The sequence below is a fragment of the Equus quagga genome, chromosome 17, assembly GCF_021613505.1.
Source record: "Equus quagga isolate Etosha38 chromosome 17, UCLA_HA_Equagga_1.0, whole genome shotgun sequence".
NCBI lineage: Eukaryota > Metazoa > Chordata > Mammalia > Perissodactyla > Equidae > Equus > Equus quagga.
In genome coordinates this window covers 40,439,355-40,451,241 of record NC_060283.1, presented here as the reverse complement: position 1 = coordinate 40,451,241, position 11,887 = coordinate 40,439,355, and the positions used below count along the sequence as shown (strand labels likewise).

Here is an 11,887-nt window from a genome sequence, read left to right as displayed (position 1 = left end):
CCCCTCAAAGCAGAGCATCTGTCCCACAGACCGTCCTCAGTATGTGGAATGGGCCTGATGAAGTGGTGGGTGATATGCACAAAGCTTAAATATCCTCGCCCCACTAGTCAAACTCACAACCAGAAAGAAACTACACAACCCACTGCATCCTTCACACGCCTTCTCAGTTTACAGAATTCTACCAGCACTTTATTTTGATTTGGTACTTTGACTAGTTTAATTAGAACAGGCAGTTAACAGTTCACAAGCTTGTGGACTTCACTGCCAATGTACAAAAACCTCAGCTCTGCACCATCTGGCGCAGTTTTTCAACTAAACCTAGCACAATGTTAAAAATCCCTTGACCTAGCCCTCTCATGTGGCCTTTAACTTTTATTATAAGAGGTGGGGAAGCAGGGAGTGTCTAAGAAACCAGATACAGTGCCTGAGCACCATCCACAGTGCAAATCAAAGGCCTGTCAGTTGAACCCGAGGCTGCTGGACGATTTACCAAAAAAAAATAGCAAGTCTGTCTATAGTATTGGTCATTTCCTCCCCAGCCCCCATGCGTCCATTCATCCAGCGTGAATTTTATTCATTAGTCATTGCCAATTCCAGAGTCCATGCTCTTGGCTGCACGTCTAAGGACGTCTCATCAATGTGCTCCTGCCCCTCTTTGCATAGCACTTTTTCAGGCCCTTTCCAAGCAGAAGCCACAGCAGACTTCCAACAAGGCTTTCAAGTGTTGCAAGACACACAGGGCTGCAGAAATTCAGCTGGTCGCCTCATTGGCCATTTCGCCAAAACTTGTGGCTGGGATATTTGAAACCAGGGCATCAAGCATTTCCATCAGGGGTGGGGTGGACCTAGAGTGGCAGAGGTGGCTTTGCCATGCTCCACCTTCAGTGATATTCCAGGAGAAACACTCTAGGAAGTACAAGGCTGGCACCAGAGTTTAGGACTTTTAATTTGTCCCAAAGTTGCTGAAGCAAAAATCATGATAAAACATTCTGCTTTCCTTTACAACCCCCCCAACGCAAAAAAAAAACAAAAAAAACTATTTGTAGGAAAAAAATGGTTTTGTACAAGGGAAGAAACAATATAAATTCAAAACTTATAGATAAGGATTAGCTCTATCACTCATCTCTTTAAAAAGTTTATACGAATATCCAGTCAAAACCAACAGGGTATCTCCCTTGAAATGTTATCTATACGGCTTTCCAAGTAGACCACAGGACTGTATACTGTCTTGGAATGTCCTCAGAAGGCTCTGTCAGTGATCAGGTAACAGAGTAAAAACCCCAGAGTCCTTTCTTTCAATGAAGAGGGAAAGACATAGGGACAGAAGAAACTATTCAAACTTCGTCTTCTTTCCTTGTGGCTTGTGGTCTCCTCCTCCTCCTCTGCCTCCTCGGAAGCCTCCTCGCCCTGCGAAAAGCAAGAATTAAGAGGGTGCAAGGGAACTCGCCCAGTGGTGTGGTGGTTAAGTTTGCGTGCTCCACTTTGGCAGCCCAGACTTTGTGAGTTCGCATCCCAGCCACGGACCTACACAACACTCATCAAGCCATGCTGTGGCAGGTGTCCCACATACAAAATAGAGGAAGATGGGCACAGATGTTAGCTCAGGGCCAATCCTCATGAAAAAGAATGGGTGCAAGGCTGCCAGTCCTCCTCCCCTCCCCAGTGATCAATGACAACTTGGGGACTGATGCAGGGAACCCTGGCCCTGCAGAGGATGAAGTGCATGTGCCATGCAGTGTCCAGCGCAGACACTGAGGTTTCCCCCTCGTTGTCCTTACCTCCAAAGCCTCCCCGGCCTCTGCCGCCGAATCCACCTCGGCCTCCTCTGCCACCACCTCGGCCTCCAAAGCCACCTCTGCCTCCACCACGGCCCCCAAATCCACCTTCGCCCTTAGGCTTGGCCCAGTCCAAAGTAACTTTGTTTCCATCAATTTCACCATCTTCCATAGCCTCCTTGGCGGCTTTGGCGTCTTCTTCACTGTTGAAGTCTACAAAACCAAACCTAGAACACCAAATGAAAGTGCCCATCATACAGCACATACACACGGAACAAGTGCCACAGTTAACCTCAAATGCTGGGGTGATCCCACGGAAAGTAGCCTTGCTTAACTGAGAAATTCCCCAGTAGTGAGCAGTCCCCCATGGAAAGCTGAAACTGGTTTTACTGACAGCTTGAATCCCAGAATGTCTCACAAAACAGCAGAATATACCTCCTCGAAGACAGAAGGCAAAATAATGCTAGTTCTGTGAATTGTCTCTTCTTCTCGTGCGAATCCATAAACTGCCACCAATTGACAGAAAGGAGCTCAATGAGAAGACAAGTTAGGTGGGAGGTGCCACAGAGCGGGCACTGTACACTTCCTGCATCTTACCCTTTGGAGGATCCGGTCTCCCGGTCAGTGACTATTCTTGCACGAATAGAGCCGTCAAACGACTCCTTCAATGTCTCTTCTGTGGTATCCTCAGACAGCCCTTTGACAAACAGAGTTTTGGATGGCTCTGGAGAAGATAAATAAAAATTGTACCTTTAAAGTCACAATTCATAATGACCAGATGCTGCATTTCTTTATTATCCAGGATGAGTACTAGTCAAGAATACTCATCTTAGCAGAAGCTAGCCTTTCACTTTAAATGCCTATGTGGGAAAAAGTAGGTAAAAGCAACTTAGCCAACTAGTGCTTAATTAAGGCAAAGGGCTTAGATCACTGCCCTCTCAAGTTTGCACTGATTGCCAGAGAAGTTAAAATCCTGTCTCAAATCCTTCACGGAAAACAAAAGCAGCAACCTAAACAAGCGGGACAGTACTAAAGCAGGCAGCCAAGACCACCATACAGGGCAGTGATATCAGGCTAATTTGCCGCTTCGAGCCGACACAGCTGGATCAGAACTTGACTATCTAGAGGAATTTTCTTGAGATTTCATCAATAATTTCTCAGATAATCATAGTCATCATGTCCAGTATCATTCACTCAGCAGCAACAAACACCAAATGTTCACCTCTAGGTTCGACATAAAAAGTTTAAGCCCAGCACTCAGTGCTCGCCCCCAAACACAGCACCCTGTGAACAGTGACTTACGGCTTCTTGCATTAGGTGATCCCCTCGGTCCTTGCAACTCCAGCCTGATTGCTCTGCCCTCAATTTCCCTTTTATTACAGGAATTTAAAGCTTCTTTAGCATCTTCAAATGAAGCAAATTCTATAAATGCATACCTGAGGATGAAGAGTTAATTCTTAGAATAAGTTACCAACCACAGGTCTCCTGTCATACTTGATTGCCACCAAGACTTTTTTCCTCAAGCAGAGACTTAAATGATGCTCTTTATTTATACTGAATGGTGTAGCTAAAATGATGCAGATTCTAACAATCAGGAACACACAATTTTACCTTTTTTTAGATCTACGCAAGACATTCACAGCCCATGACTGACAACATAGAGACTAATTATTTTTACCCTTTAGATTTGCCGTTTTGGTTCTGGGGCACTTTGATAAAAGTTGCCTTCTCAAATACTTCCTGAAGAGTTTCTTCAGTTGCATTATAGGAGAGGTTGCTTAAAACCAGAGTTTTTGATTCACCTGCAAATAAAGAGATTAGTGAAACACTGACTGCAACGTCAGTTACAGCAGTATCTTGTTTCTAAGAACTACTGTGCTTGGGAGAGTTAATATGCCAATGTTGAGGCAGGTGAAATCGCACTTGTCACTCAACGTATTGAGCACTTATGTATTATGTCCAGCTTCCTTCCCTTCCTGTTGTTCAGATGTGTAAACCGACTACCAAGCCATGTCTTCCTAGAACAATATTCTAATTTAGAAACATACATGATCTGAAGCCATTCAAAGTATAAAACATACATACAAAGGAAGCTAGATTTACCTATGTTCCAATGCTAAAGGATTTCATATAGCTCTTATTCAGGATACTGAATTACTATCACAAACAGAAGTATAATCTGCTTGATCTACAGCAAATTAATCAACTTTTGAAGTACAAAGATGCAACGGATTTTTCTCTATCAATCCTAGAATCCTGAAGGGAGCCTGTAAATTCTCACCACTCCAAGTGCTATTCTTTCCACCTCTGTAGTCTTGACTTTGACCTTTCTCTCCAGTATAGTACAGGGAAATAGATCGTCCATCTATCTCTGTTCCCTGCTTTTCTTCCAAGGTTTTCTCTGCATCAGCTTCTGTTTTAAATTCAATATAAGCAATCCTGCAATAGAAAAAAACGTAAGAACTCACACGATTTTTAAAACCATATTAATTCTTTAACATCAAGGTTTTACTCTCAACAACATGACCTTGTTTCAGGTCTAAGTATAACAAAAACACCCTTTGGTGTATACTAACTGAAAGATTAAGTTTCTGCCATCTTCCACTTTTCAATTAAAACTTTGTTGTAAACAAAGTCTGCCAAATACCTAGGAAATCCGCTCCTGGTAATCCCATCTCACTGCGTAACAGCTATCACTCATAAGGCATTTACATAAGCTAGGCAGATTCTGTCAGCTCACTTTAAAAACCACTCCATGAATTAAATACACTATTCCCACGCGACAGATTTGGAAAATCAAGGCATAGGTTAAAGGTTACTTTGCCCAAAACCACATACCTAGGAAAACTGGATCAACATTTCTTTTATAAATCAAAGTGCACTGATTTTAATGCAACTCTTAATATTCCAGTAGACATATTAACGTACCCTTTACTCTTTCCATCCTTGCTGACTAATCTGATCTCCAGAGCATCTTCAAACACTTCTTTTAATTCATCCTGAGTAACTTTGTAAGGCAGATTTTTAGCCAAAAGTGTCCTGGCATCCCGATCTACATAAAAAACACACAAAATGAACTGGATGGTTTAAAAGATCCCTCTCCCAAAGACCAACAAAAACTGACCAAGGGAAAAGTTCCATTCAAGAAATAATTTGAGATCCTATAACGTATAAGGCACTCTGCTAGTATGGAGATAAAGCCGTGGCAAAACACAAGTTAATGTCCCAATGACAGCAAACTATGTGCTGCATACTTGGAAGAGCTCAACCTACAGTAGGTGCTCAATTTTTTTTTTGAGGAAGATTAGCCCTGAGCTAACATCCAGGCTCATCTTCCTCTACTTTCTATGTGGGATCCTTGCTATAGCATGGCTTGCCAAGCGGTGCCATGTCCGCACCCGGGATCCGAACCGGCCAACCCCGGGCCTCCAAAGCGGAACACGTACGCTTAACTGTTGCGCCACCAGGCTGGCCCTCAGTATTTTTAAATTAAAAAAAAAAAAAAAATCACACACTCTACAACATGAGAAGTATAAGAGAAAAGGTAAAGGATACAAAAAGAATAATTAGGGATCAAAGAGAGGAAAGACCTCTCCGTTAATTGAGGTACTTCTAACCAGTTCTACTCTTGCTTACCTGACACTGCAACTTTTAAGACCAGCAAGCAATACCAGGTACCGCTGTACACATTTAACATTCTAATTCACGTAATCCTCACAACATTATGAGGAAACAAAAGGGATAACGTTAAACTATTTACCCCGGCCAACTAGCTCCTGAGTATACATTAGACTAGATACATATCCATTAACAAGTTACCTATCAATATCACAATTACCTAAAGCCTTACATACCTTTCTTACTGTCTTTTCCCTTTGGTTTTTCTAGTTTAATTTCATTGCCAAAGACTTTTAAACCGGTGAGTTCCAAGGCTTTTTCCAGGTCTTCAGCAGATTCGAAATCCACATAGCCAAACTTCCTTTAGGCGACCAGGTGAAAAAGACAAAATTATAGCTGGAGAAAAACCCCGAGAGCCACATAACAGGTATTCTGGGCAACTGGCAACACTAACGTGATGGTACAAACAAAGACTAAGCAAAAGAGCACCTTCAGCATCGACGGAAAGGCTCTATAAGCTGCAGCTACAGAGCGAGGCCTAAGCACCAAGACCGGATTCAAGTTCACCCTTGAGGTCTCTATGAGCTGCATGGCTCATTAACAACTGACAGTAGGAGCTGACAGAAGAACCTGTTTAAGCACTAAGAGAATGCTGTCTGGCTAAAAGCACTCACTACTATGGCTCCCTAAGTCTAACAGTTTTAGAGACTCCTAAGAATAAGCATCAAATCTCATAACTTACTAAAAGTTACTTTGTGCTTTATCAAAAGGTAAGTGAGATTATGGAAATTCCAATTTGAGGCTTTCCAATTAGATAACCTAACGATAATCTGTTAATGTCTAATCTTTAAGTACTTTTACATATTCCTGTTTAAACACAGCAATCTAAGGTTCTAAGAGGAGAGAAAAAGCATCAGCAGACCCAGGAGCAACGTGCAGAATACCTACAGCATGATTCCCCTCACTTACCTAGACACACCAATTCTGACGTCCACAACAGCAAGATCATTTTTAGCAAAAATGTCACTGATACCCGTTTTTAATTCAGGAGCAGATTTGCTGAAGTTCAGGTTTCCAACAAAGAGATTGAAAGATGTAGTTGGTTCTGTGGCTGTACAAAAAAATGAATTCAAATCCAGTCTATCTGTAAAGAGTGGCACAAACATGAACATTCCTCCACCCAGCACATCAGCATGTCCTAGTGAGACATCACGTTTCAGCATTAAGTCCCTCTGCTGTTCATCACTTGTGCTATGAGGAGTCACACCCACCCCCCATTCTGCAAGGTACCTTCCACTTTCTGCTTCTTGGCTTCGGGAGCTGCTTTCTGTTTGGCCATTTCCTTCTTTCGTTTTCCAGGTGCTTCTTTGACAGGCTCTGAACAAGAGTTCAAACAATCTGTGTCATCCATGAGTAGTCACAAATATTCAAGTGCCTCCTTTATTTTAACACAACTGTCAATGTACTTCAGAACCTAGCCCGATTACCTTCCTCTTCCTCCTCCTCGTCGTCCTCATCTTCCTCTTCGTCATCGTCCTCATCCTCATCATCTTCCTCCTCATCCTCCTCGTCGTCTTCATCCTCGTCGTCGTCTTCATCCTCAGCTGTGCTCTTGGCCTTCACAGGAACAGCCTTTGCAGTTTTCTTTCCTTTAGCTGGTGTGGTCTCCATAGCTTCTTCTTCAGAGTCTGAAAGAGAAGCCACCTAGTCAACTCAAGAGAATTCTCCCAAAACCCACACTATAGTTCTAAGAAAATCTGAAGGAAAAGGAATGTAAACCACCAAGAGAATTCCTTACCATCTTCATCCTCCTCCTCCTCCTCCTCTTCCTCGTCGTCGTCTTCATCGTCGTCATCGTCCTCCTCCTCATCATCCTCGTCATCCGAGGCAGGGGCAGCAGCAGCTGCTGCTTTCATCACGGCTGGCTCAAATTCATCCTCATCTTCATCTTCGTCGTCCTCCTCATCCTCTTCACTGTCGTCGTCATCTTCCTCATCACTGTCTTCTTTCTTGGCATTCTTGCCATTCTTTGCTCCCTTGGCTGGGGTGGCTGCTCCTTTCTTACCAGGGGTTGCCACCAATGCTTTGCCTGGTGTGGCTCCCTTCTTGCCAGGGGTTGCTACTGCTTTGGCTGGTGTAACTGTCTTCTTGGCCTGCAGAGCTGCTGCCTTTTTGCCAGGAGTGACAACTGCTTTCTTGGCCGGTGTGGCAACTGCAACCTTTTTTGTTGGGGAAACCATCACCTTCTTTGCTGGAGTTGTGGTAGCCTTCTTGCCCTTTTTCTGAGGGATGACAACCTCAAGAATAAAAACAAAAAGTCTGTTTCCAAACCCAAAAGAGAGCCTTGGTCCCATGAATGAGCACTAAATTCTGGCACTGGTTCAAAACTGCATGCATCAGATGTGCTAACGTATTACACTGTGGGGTCCCTCACATGCCCTTCTTTACGCCTATGCAGTCAGTCTTGACCTTTATGTTAAACACATTGAGCATAAAGAACCCTTAACATTTAACTACCTCTGAATTCCTGCACTCCATACTTCATACAATCGCATCAGCTTTAAAGCAGCATATCCTAACAAGGACTATGAAAACAGACTGTCTGGATCCCACCTGCTGCTGTGTGGCCTTAAGCAAAGTTTTAAAACCTAACTTTAAGCCAAGCCTTGCACGTAGAAAGCTCTGTGTTAAGTGTCATTAAATCATTTATAGCTCCTCCAGCTAGCAGTGGTATACAGCTCATTCTTAGGACCAGAGATAAAATGAGTATCAAATAGGATGGACAGGCAATCTCTGCAAAATTCATACAAGGAGCGACATGTTAGCTTCATAAAAGCAAACATTAATACAAGGAGCGACATGTTAGCTTCATAAAAGCAAACATTCATACAAGGAGCGACGTGTTAGCTTCATAAAAGCAAACACTTGGCTACATTTACGTCGCATTCAAAGCCACTTTTTATTACTAGTTTTATCAGGTATTGTGCTTGAATAAAACCTTCTTAAATAAATTCTAAACAAAAAATCTAAGCACAAATATAGCGATTAGTTGTCTTTACAGTAAGCAAACAGTCAGGAGTGCTAGATAGGGTCAATGTTAACACACGAGAAGGTGGCAACCCTCAATCCACACCAAGAAATAACTACAATACAGTGACTAGTGCTACGAAGTTCACACGCAGAGGAGTACTGACCAATTACTCCTGCTTCGAGGCAAGGAAAGCAATCTGGTAAGGCTAACTTCAGACCTGAATATAACGCCCAGGGCTGCCACTTAAACTGCCCACGCTGCTTCCTTATCTAGGATATAGGGCTAAACAATGTAATGATTTGACACAACATATCACACATCAAGCCCTGCAGAGGGCACATAAAAATAAAAAGTAGACTCCAGATGTTTTCTCTCAAACTCATTCACTTACCCTTGTGGTATCTCCACATGTCAACGAAGAGGCTGGGAAACACCGAAGCATTACAACAAGCCTCATATGAATGAATATCATCTTATTTTTGCCAGTATTTTCAGAAATCCAATACCACCTGTTTAACTCCCCATTTTGTAGTCTAACATAATTCTGCATTTAGTTGTAAATAATTACCTCTTCTCCACTGCTCTCATCATCTTCATCTTCTGACATTTCCTCATCTTCACTCTCTTCTTCTACCTCCTTTGGGGGAGGAGCCATTTTCTTGGGGTCACCCTGATTTTTACCAGCCTAAGACAGACGGAATTATTAGCACTTCACATCTCCAACACTGCAGGCCACTAATATTTTGTCGTCATTCTTCAAACTAAAAAGCGGTCATCTCCCTTAGAATCCACTTTTCATACTGCTAAATAACGAAATCAACATTAAAACGACTGATATCCACGTTAGGACGGGAATTCTCAACCTCCCACACATTTTCCCGTCAGGTTTTACAAAAATCAACCCTAAGAGGAAAAGCCAGCTTCAAAGAAATTACCTCCCTCTTCCCGTTGCCTTCATAAAGCACACACATATTTAAAACTACACTTCCAAAACCAACCATTACAACATGCACAATTTTTTAATACTTAGCAGCTTACAACTGAACCATTCTAACGGCCAATAATCAAGAGCCCTTCACACAGCGGGAAAATCAACCTTAAAATGCTAAATTCTGGCACCTCCTTCCACCACTCTCATCCGAATTAAATTCTGGTGAGGATCTTTAAAATCGCGCCTCATCCCAACGACCTTTGGTGTTCCGAAGGTTTCCTTTCCCAGGGAAACAACCCCGCCCCTTCCAGGCCCGGCGGGGCCACGTGGGGTACCGCGCAAGCCACCATGTGCGCGCAGCCCCGCGCAGAAGCACGCGGCGGGGCCTCCCCCAAAACCCACTCGGGTCCGCCCGGCCGGCGCAGCGATGCCGGAGGACACCGGGCCTCCGACCACGGCCATCCCGCCGCTCCTCGCCCCACAGCCCGGTCCCCTCCACAGCCGGCAGGACCCACGCGGCGCGGCCCACGTGGCGGGCTGCGCGCCGGGGCACGTGCGTCAGGAGGCGGGGCCCCGCTCGCGCCCGTCGCAGGAGTTTGGCCTCATCCCTCCGCCCGAGGCCCAGCGCCCCCTCCCCGCGCTCAGTCCCCGAATCCTTCCCGGCCGCGTCCACCATCCCGGGCACCTGCCGAAGCCCTTCACCTCGCCCCCGAGGAGCCAAAAGCCGCGAGACCTCCCCGCTAATCGCGCGAGACTTCCCGGAGCATGGCGCCATCGAACGCGCCTCAGACGGCGCACAGGCCCTCCTCCTCGCGGCGCCGCGCGCGCGCTCCTCAGAAAGCAGGCCTAACGTCCGTGCTTGCGCGGGCAAGGCTTCTTACCTTTGCGAGCTTCACCATGATGGCGGCTTAGGACAGCGTAGCGTGTGGCGCAGATGAGCCCAGAAGCACCTAAGCGACGTCGATGGCGGCCGCAGGTACTGAAGATCCCGGAGCGCGTACGTTTGGCTGCCAGCTAGAGCTCGAGACTGGGGCAAAAGACTGAGTTTGCCCAGTAATCGCCTCTGGAAAGGCGACGACGGCGCCCTCGTGACTCCGTTTTAGCCAATCAGAGTTCGCGCCCGTCCCCTGAGCCAATCGCGAGCCTCTACCCGAGAACGGCGCGGGGCGGGGCGCCGGCGGGAATGGGCGGGCCGAGGAGGCAGGGAGGGGGAGGGGATTCGGTGGCGGCGCCTTGGGGGCGGGACTCGCTTTGTGCAAGGCTGGCGCTGATTGGTCCGTGCGTGCGCGGTGCTCGCAGTGCCTCGGCGGGCCGCGCTCGCGGCGCCTGCGCCCTGGGACGAACGTTTTTGGCGCCGCTTGTGCCCGATCCCGGGGGCGGGCAATACGCGCGGTCTCTCGTTCCCGAATGTGTTCGGTTCGGGTCGTGTCGACTCGGGCGGCCTTGAAGTTGCTCGGAGGACCCGCGCGCGGCCCCGGCCCGCAGTCCACGCTGAGCCTCCCGGCGGCCGTGGAGAGAGGAGTTCGCCCCCGTTTCCTTGCTGATGAGCCTGAGACCTCCGGAAATTGAGGGACCACAAGGTTCATGTCGGGGGCCCTCCTCAGCCGCGCCCGCCAACACAAAGGGCCAGAAGATCCTGCTGTAGGCAGGTGATTCCCTCCCGGGCCACGTGCCTAAAGCTGCCTCCTGAGAGCCGTTAATAAAGACAATTGCGTATTTGTGAGAGCGGCTGTGAGCAGTGCACAAACATCCCGTTTGACCTCACGCGCTGGGTCTTTCTCCAGATAGGGAAGAGCCTCCGAGAGAACTTTCTGTCGGTCACAGGGTGGTATAACTGTGGGGTGAGAGAGGAACTTGGTCAGGCTGACCACAGAGCCAGGCCCTTGGCCAAGCATAAGTTCCCTCTTTATTTGGGACTCAAGCACCCATTAAAATGTGGTGGCTGCGAAGTCGGTGTCGCCAGATGGTCCAGGAGCCGGTCACATAGTCAAAAGAAAGGTTGCTCGATGGCGGAGGCACAGAAGATTGTCTTTGCATTGTGCTTTTGCCAGTTATTCAGATGGGTCACTGAGGGCAAAACTTAGTTGGTGTTCAAGCCTTAACCCAGAGCACTTCCTCGAGCTTCGAGCCTGCCCAGGATGGTCCTGCGCATCTGGTACCTAATCGTGCCTACAAAACCAGGGTACCTTCAGCTATGACGCTATTTCCCCAACTGATGTTCAGAATCACCTCCGGAGACTCTAATTGAAGAGGTCTGGGTGGGGCACGGGATTTTGTATTTTAACAAGGGCCCATGGGGATTCTTGTGAGCAATCAAGTTATTTTGCAGTTTTTACTGGGACACTCCTGGGACTGAGTGTATAGGAAACCCACAGGTACCCGCTGGGGCTCTCTCGTCAGGGAGGAGGCTGGGGCCGGTTCTGTGGGCTGCCCGCTGCTTTCTCACCGTCTGTGGAGAGTCCCCTGAGGAGGTTCACATTTTGAAGTCCAGGATGGGGGCCAAGGGGACTCTTGCTGGGCCATGGGGTACAG

General features: G+C 46.7%; 1 protein-coding gene and 3 non-coding genes across 4 annotated transcripts; all 4 read right to left on the bottom strand.

The window, feature by feature from the left end:
* Nucleotides 1-928: 928 nt before the first annotated feature.
* LOC124228855 (nucleolin) lies at nucleotides 929-10,388 on the bottom strand. Its single transcript, XM_046643806.1, has 14 exons — nucleotides 10,237-10,388; nucleotides 8,993-9,109; nucleotides 7,192-7,690; nucleotides 6,881-7,081; nucleotides 6,684-6,770; nucleotides 6,363-6,504; nucleotides 5,630-5,754; nucleotides 4,704-4,827; nucleotides 4,057-4,214; nucleotides 3,454-3,577; nucleotides 3,078-3,211; nucleotides 2,373-2,499; nucleotides 1,779-2,002; nucleotides 929-1,407 (listed from the first exon to the last, which is right to left on the bottom strand). The coding sequence occupies exons 1-14, from the start codon at nucleotides 10,252-10,254 to the stop codon at nucleotides 1,331-1,333; spliced, it is 2,157 nt and encodes a 718-aa protein (XP_046499762.1). The 5' UTR covers nucleotides 10,255-10,388; the 3' UTR covers nucleotides 929-1,330.
* On the bottom strand, nucleotides 2,183-2,319 carry LOC124229667 (small nucleolar RNA SNORA75). Its single transcript, XR_006885931.1, has one exon. It is a non-coding gene; the product is annotated as a small nucleolar RNA SNORA75 (small nucleolar RNA).
* LOC124229679 (small nucleolar RNA SNORD20) lies at nucleotides 2,877-2,958 on the bottom strand. Its single transcript, XR_006885942.1, has one exon. It is a non-coding gene; the product is annotated as a small nucleolar RNA SNORD20 (small nucleolar RNA).
* On the bottom strand, nucleotides 6,577-6,646 carry LOC124229677 (small nucleolar RNA SNORD82). The gene has a single exon (XR_006885940.1). It is a non-coding gene; the product is annotated as a small nucleolar RNA SNORD82 (small nucleolar RNA).
* Nucleotides 10,389-11,887: the final 1,499 nt, after the last annotated feature.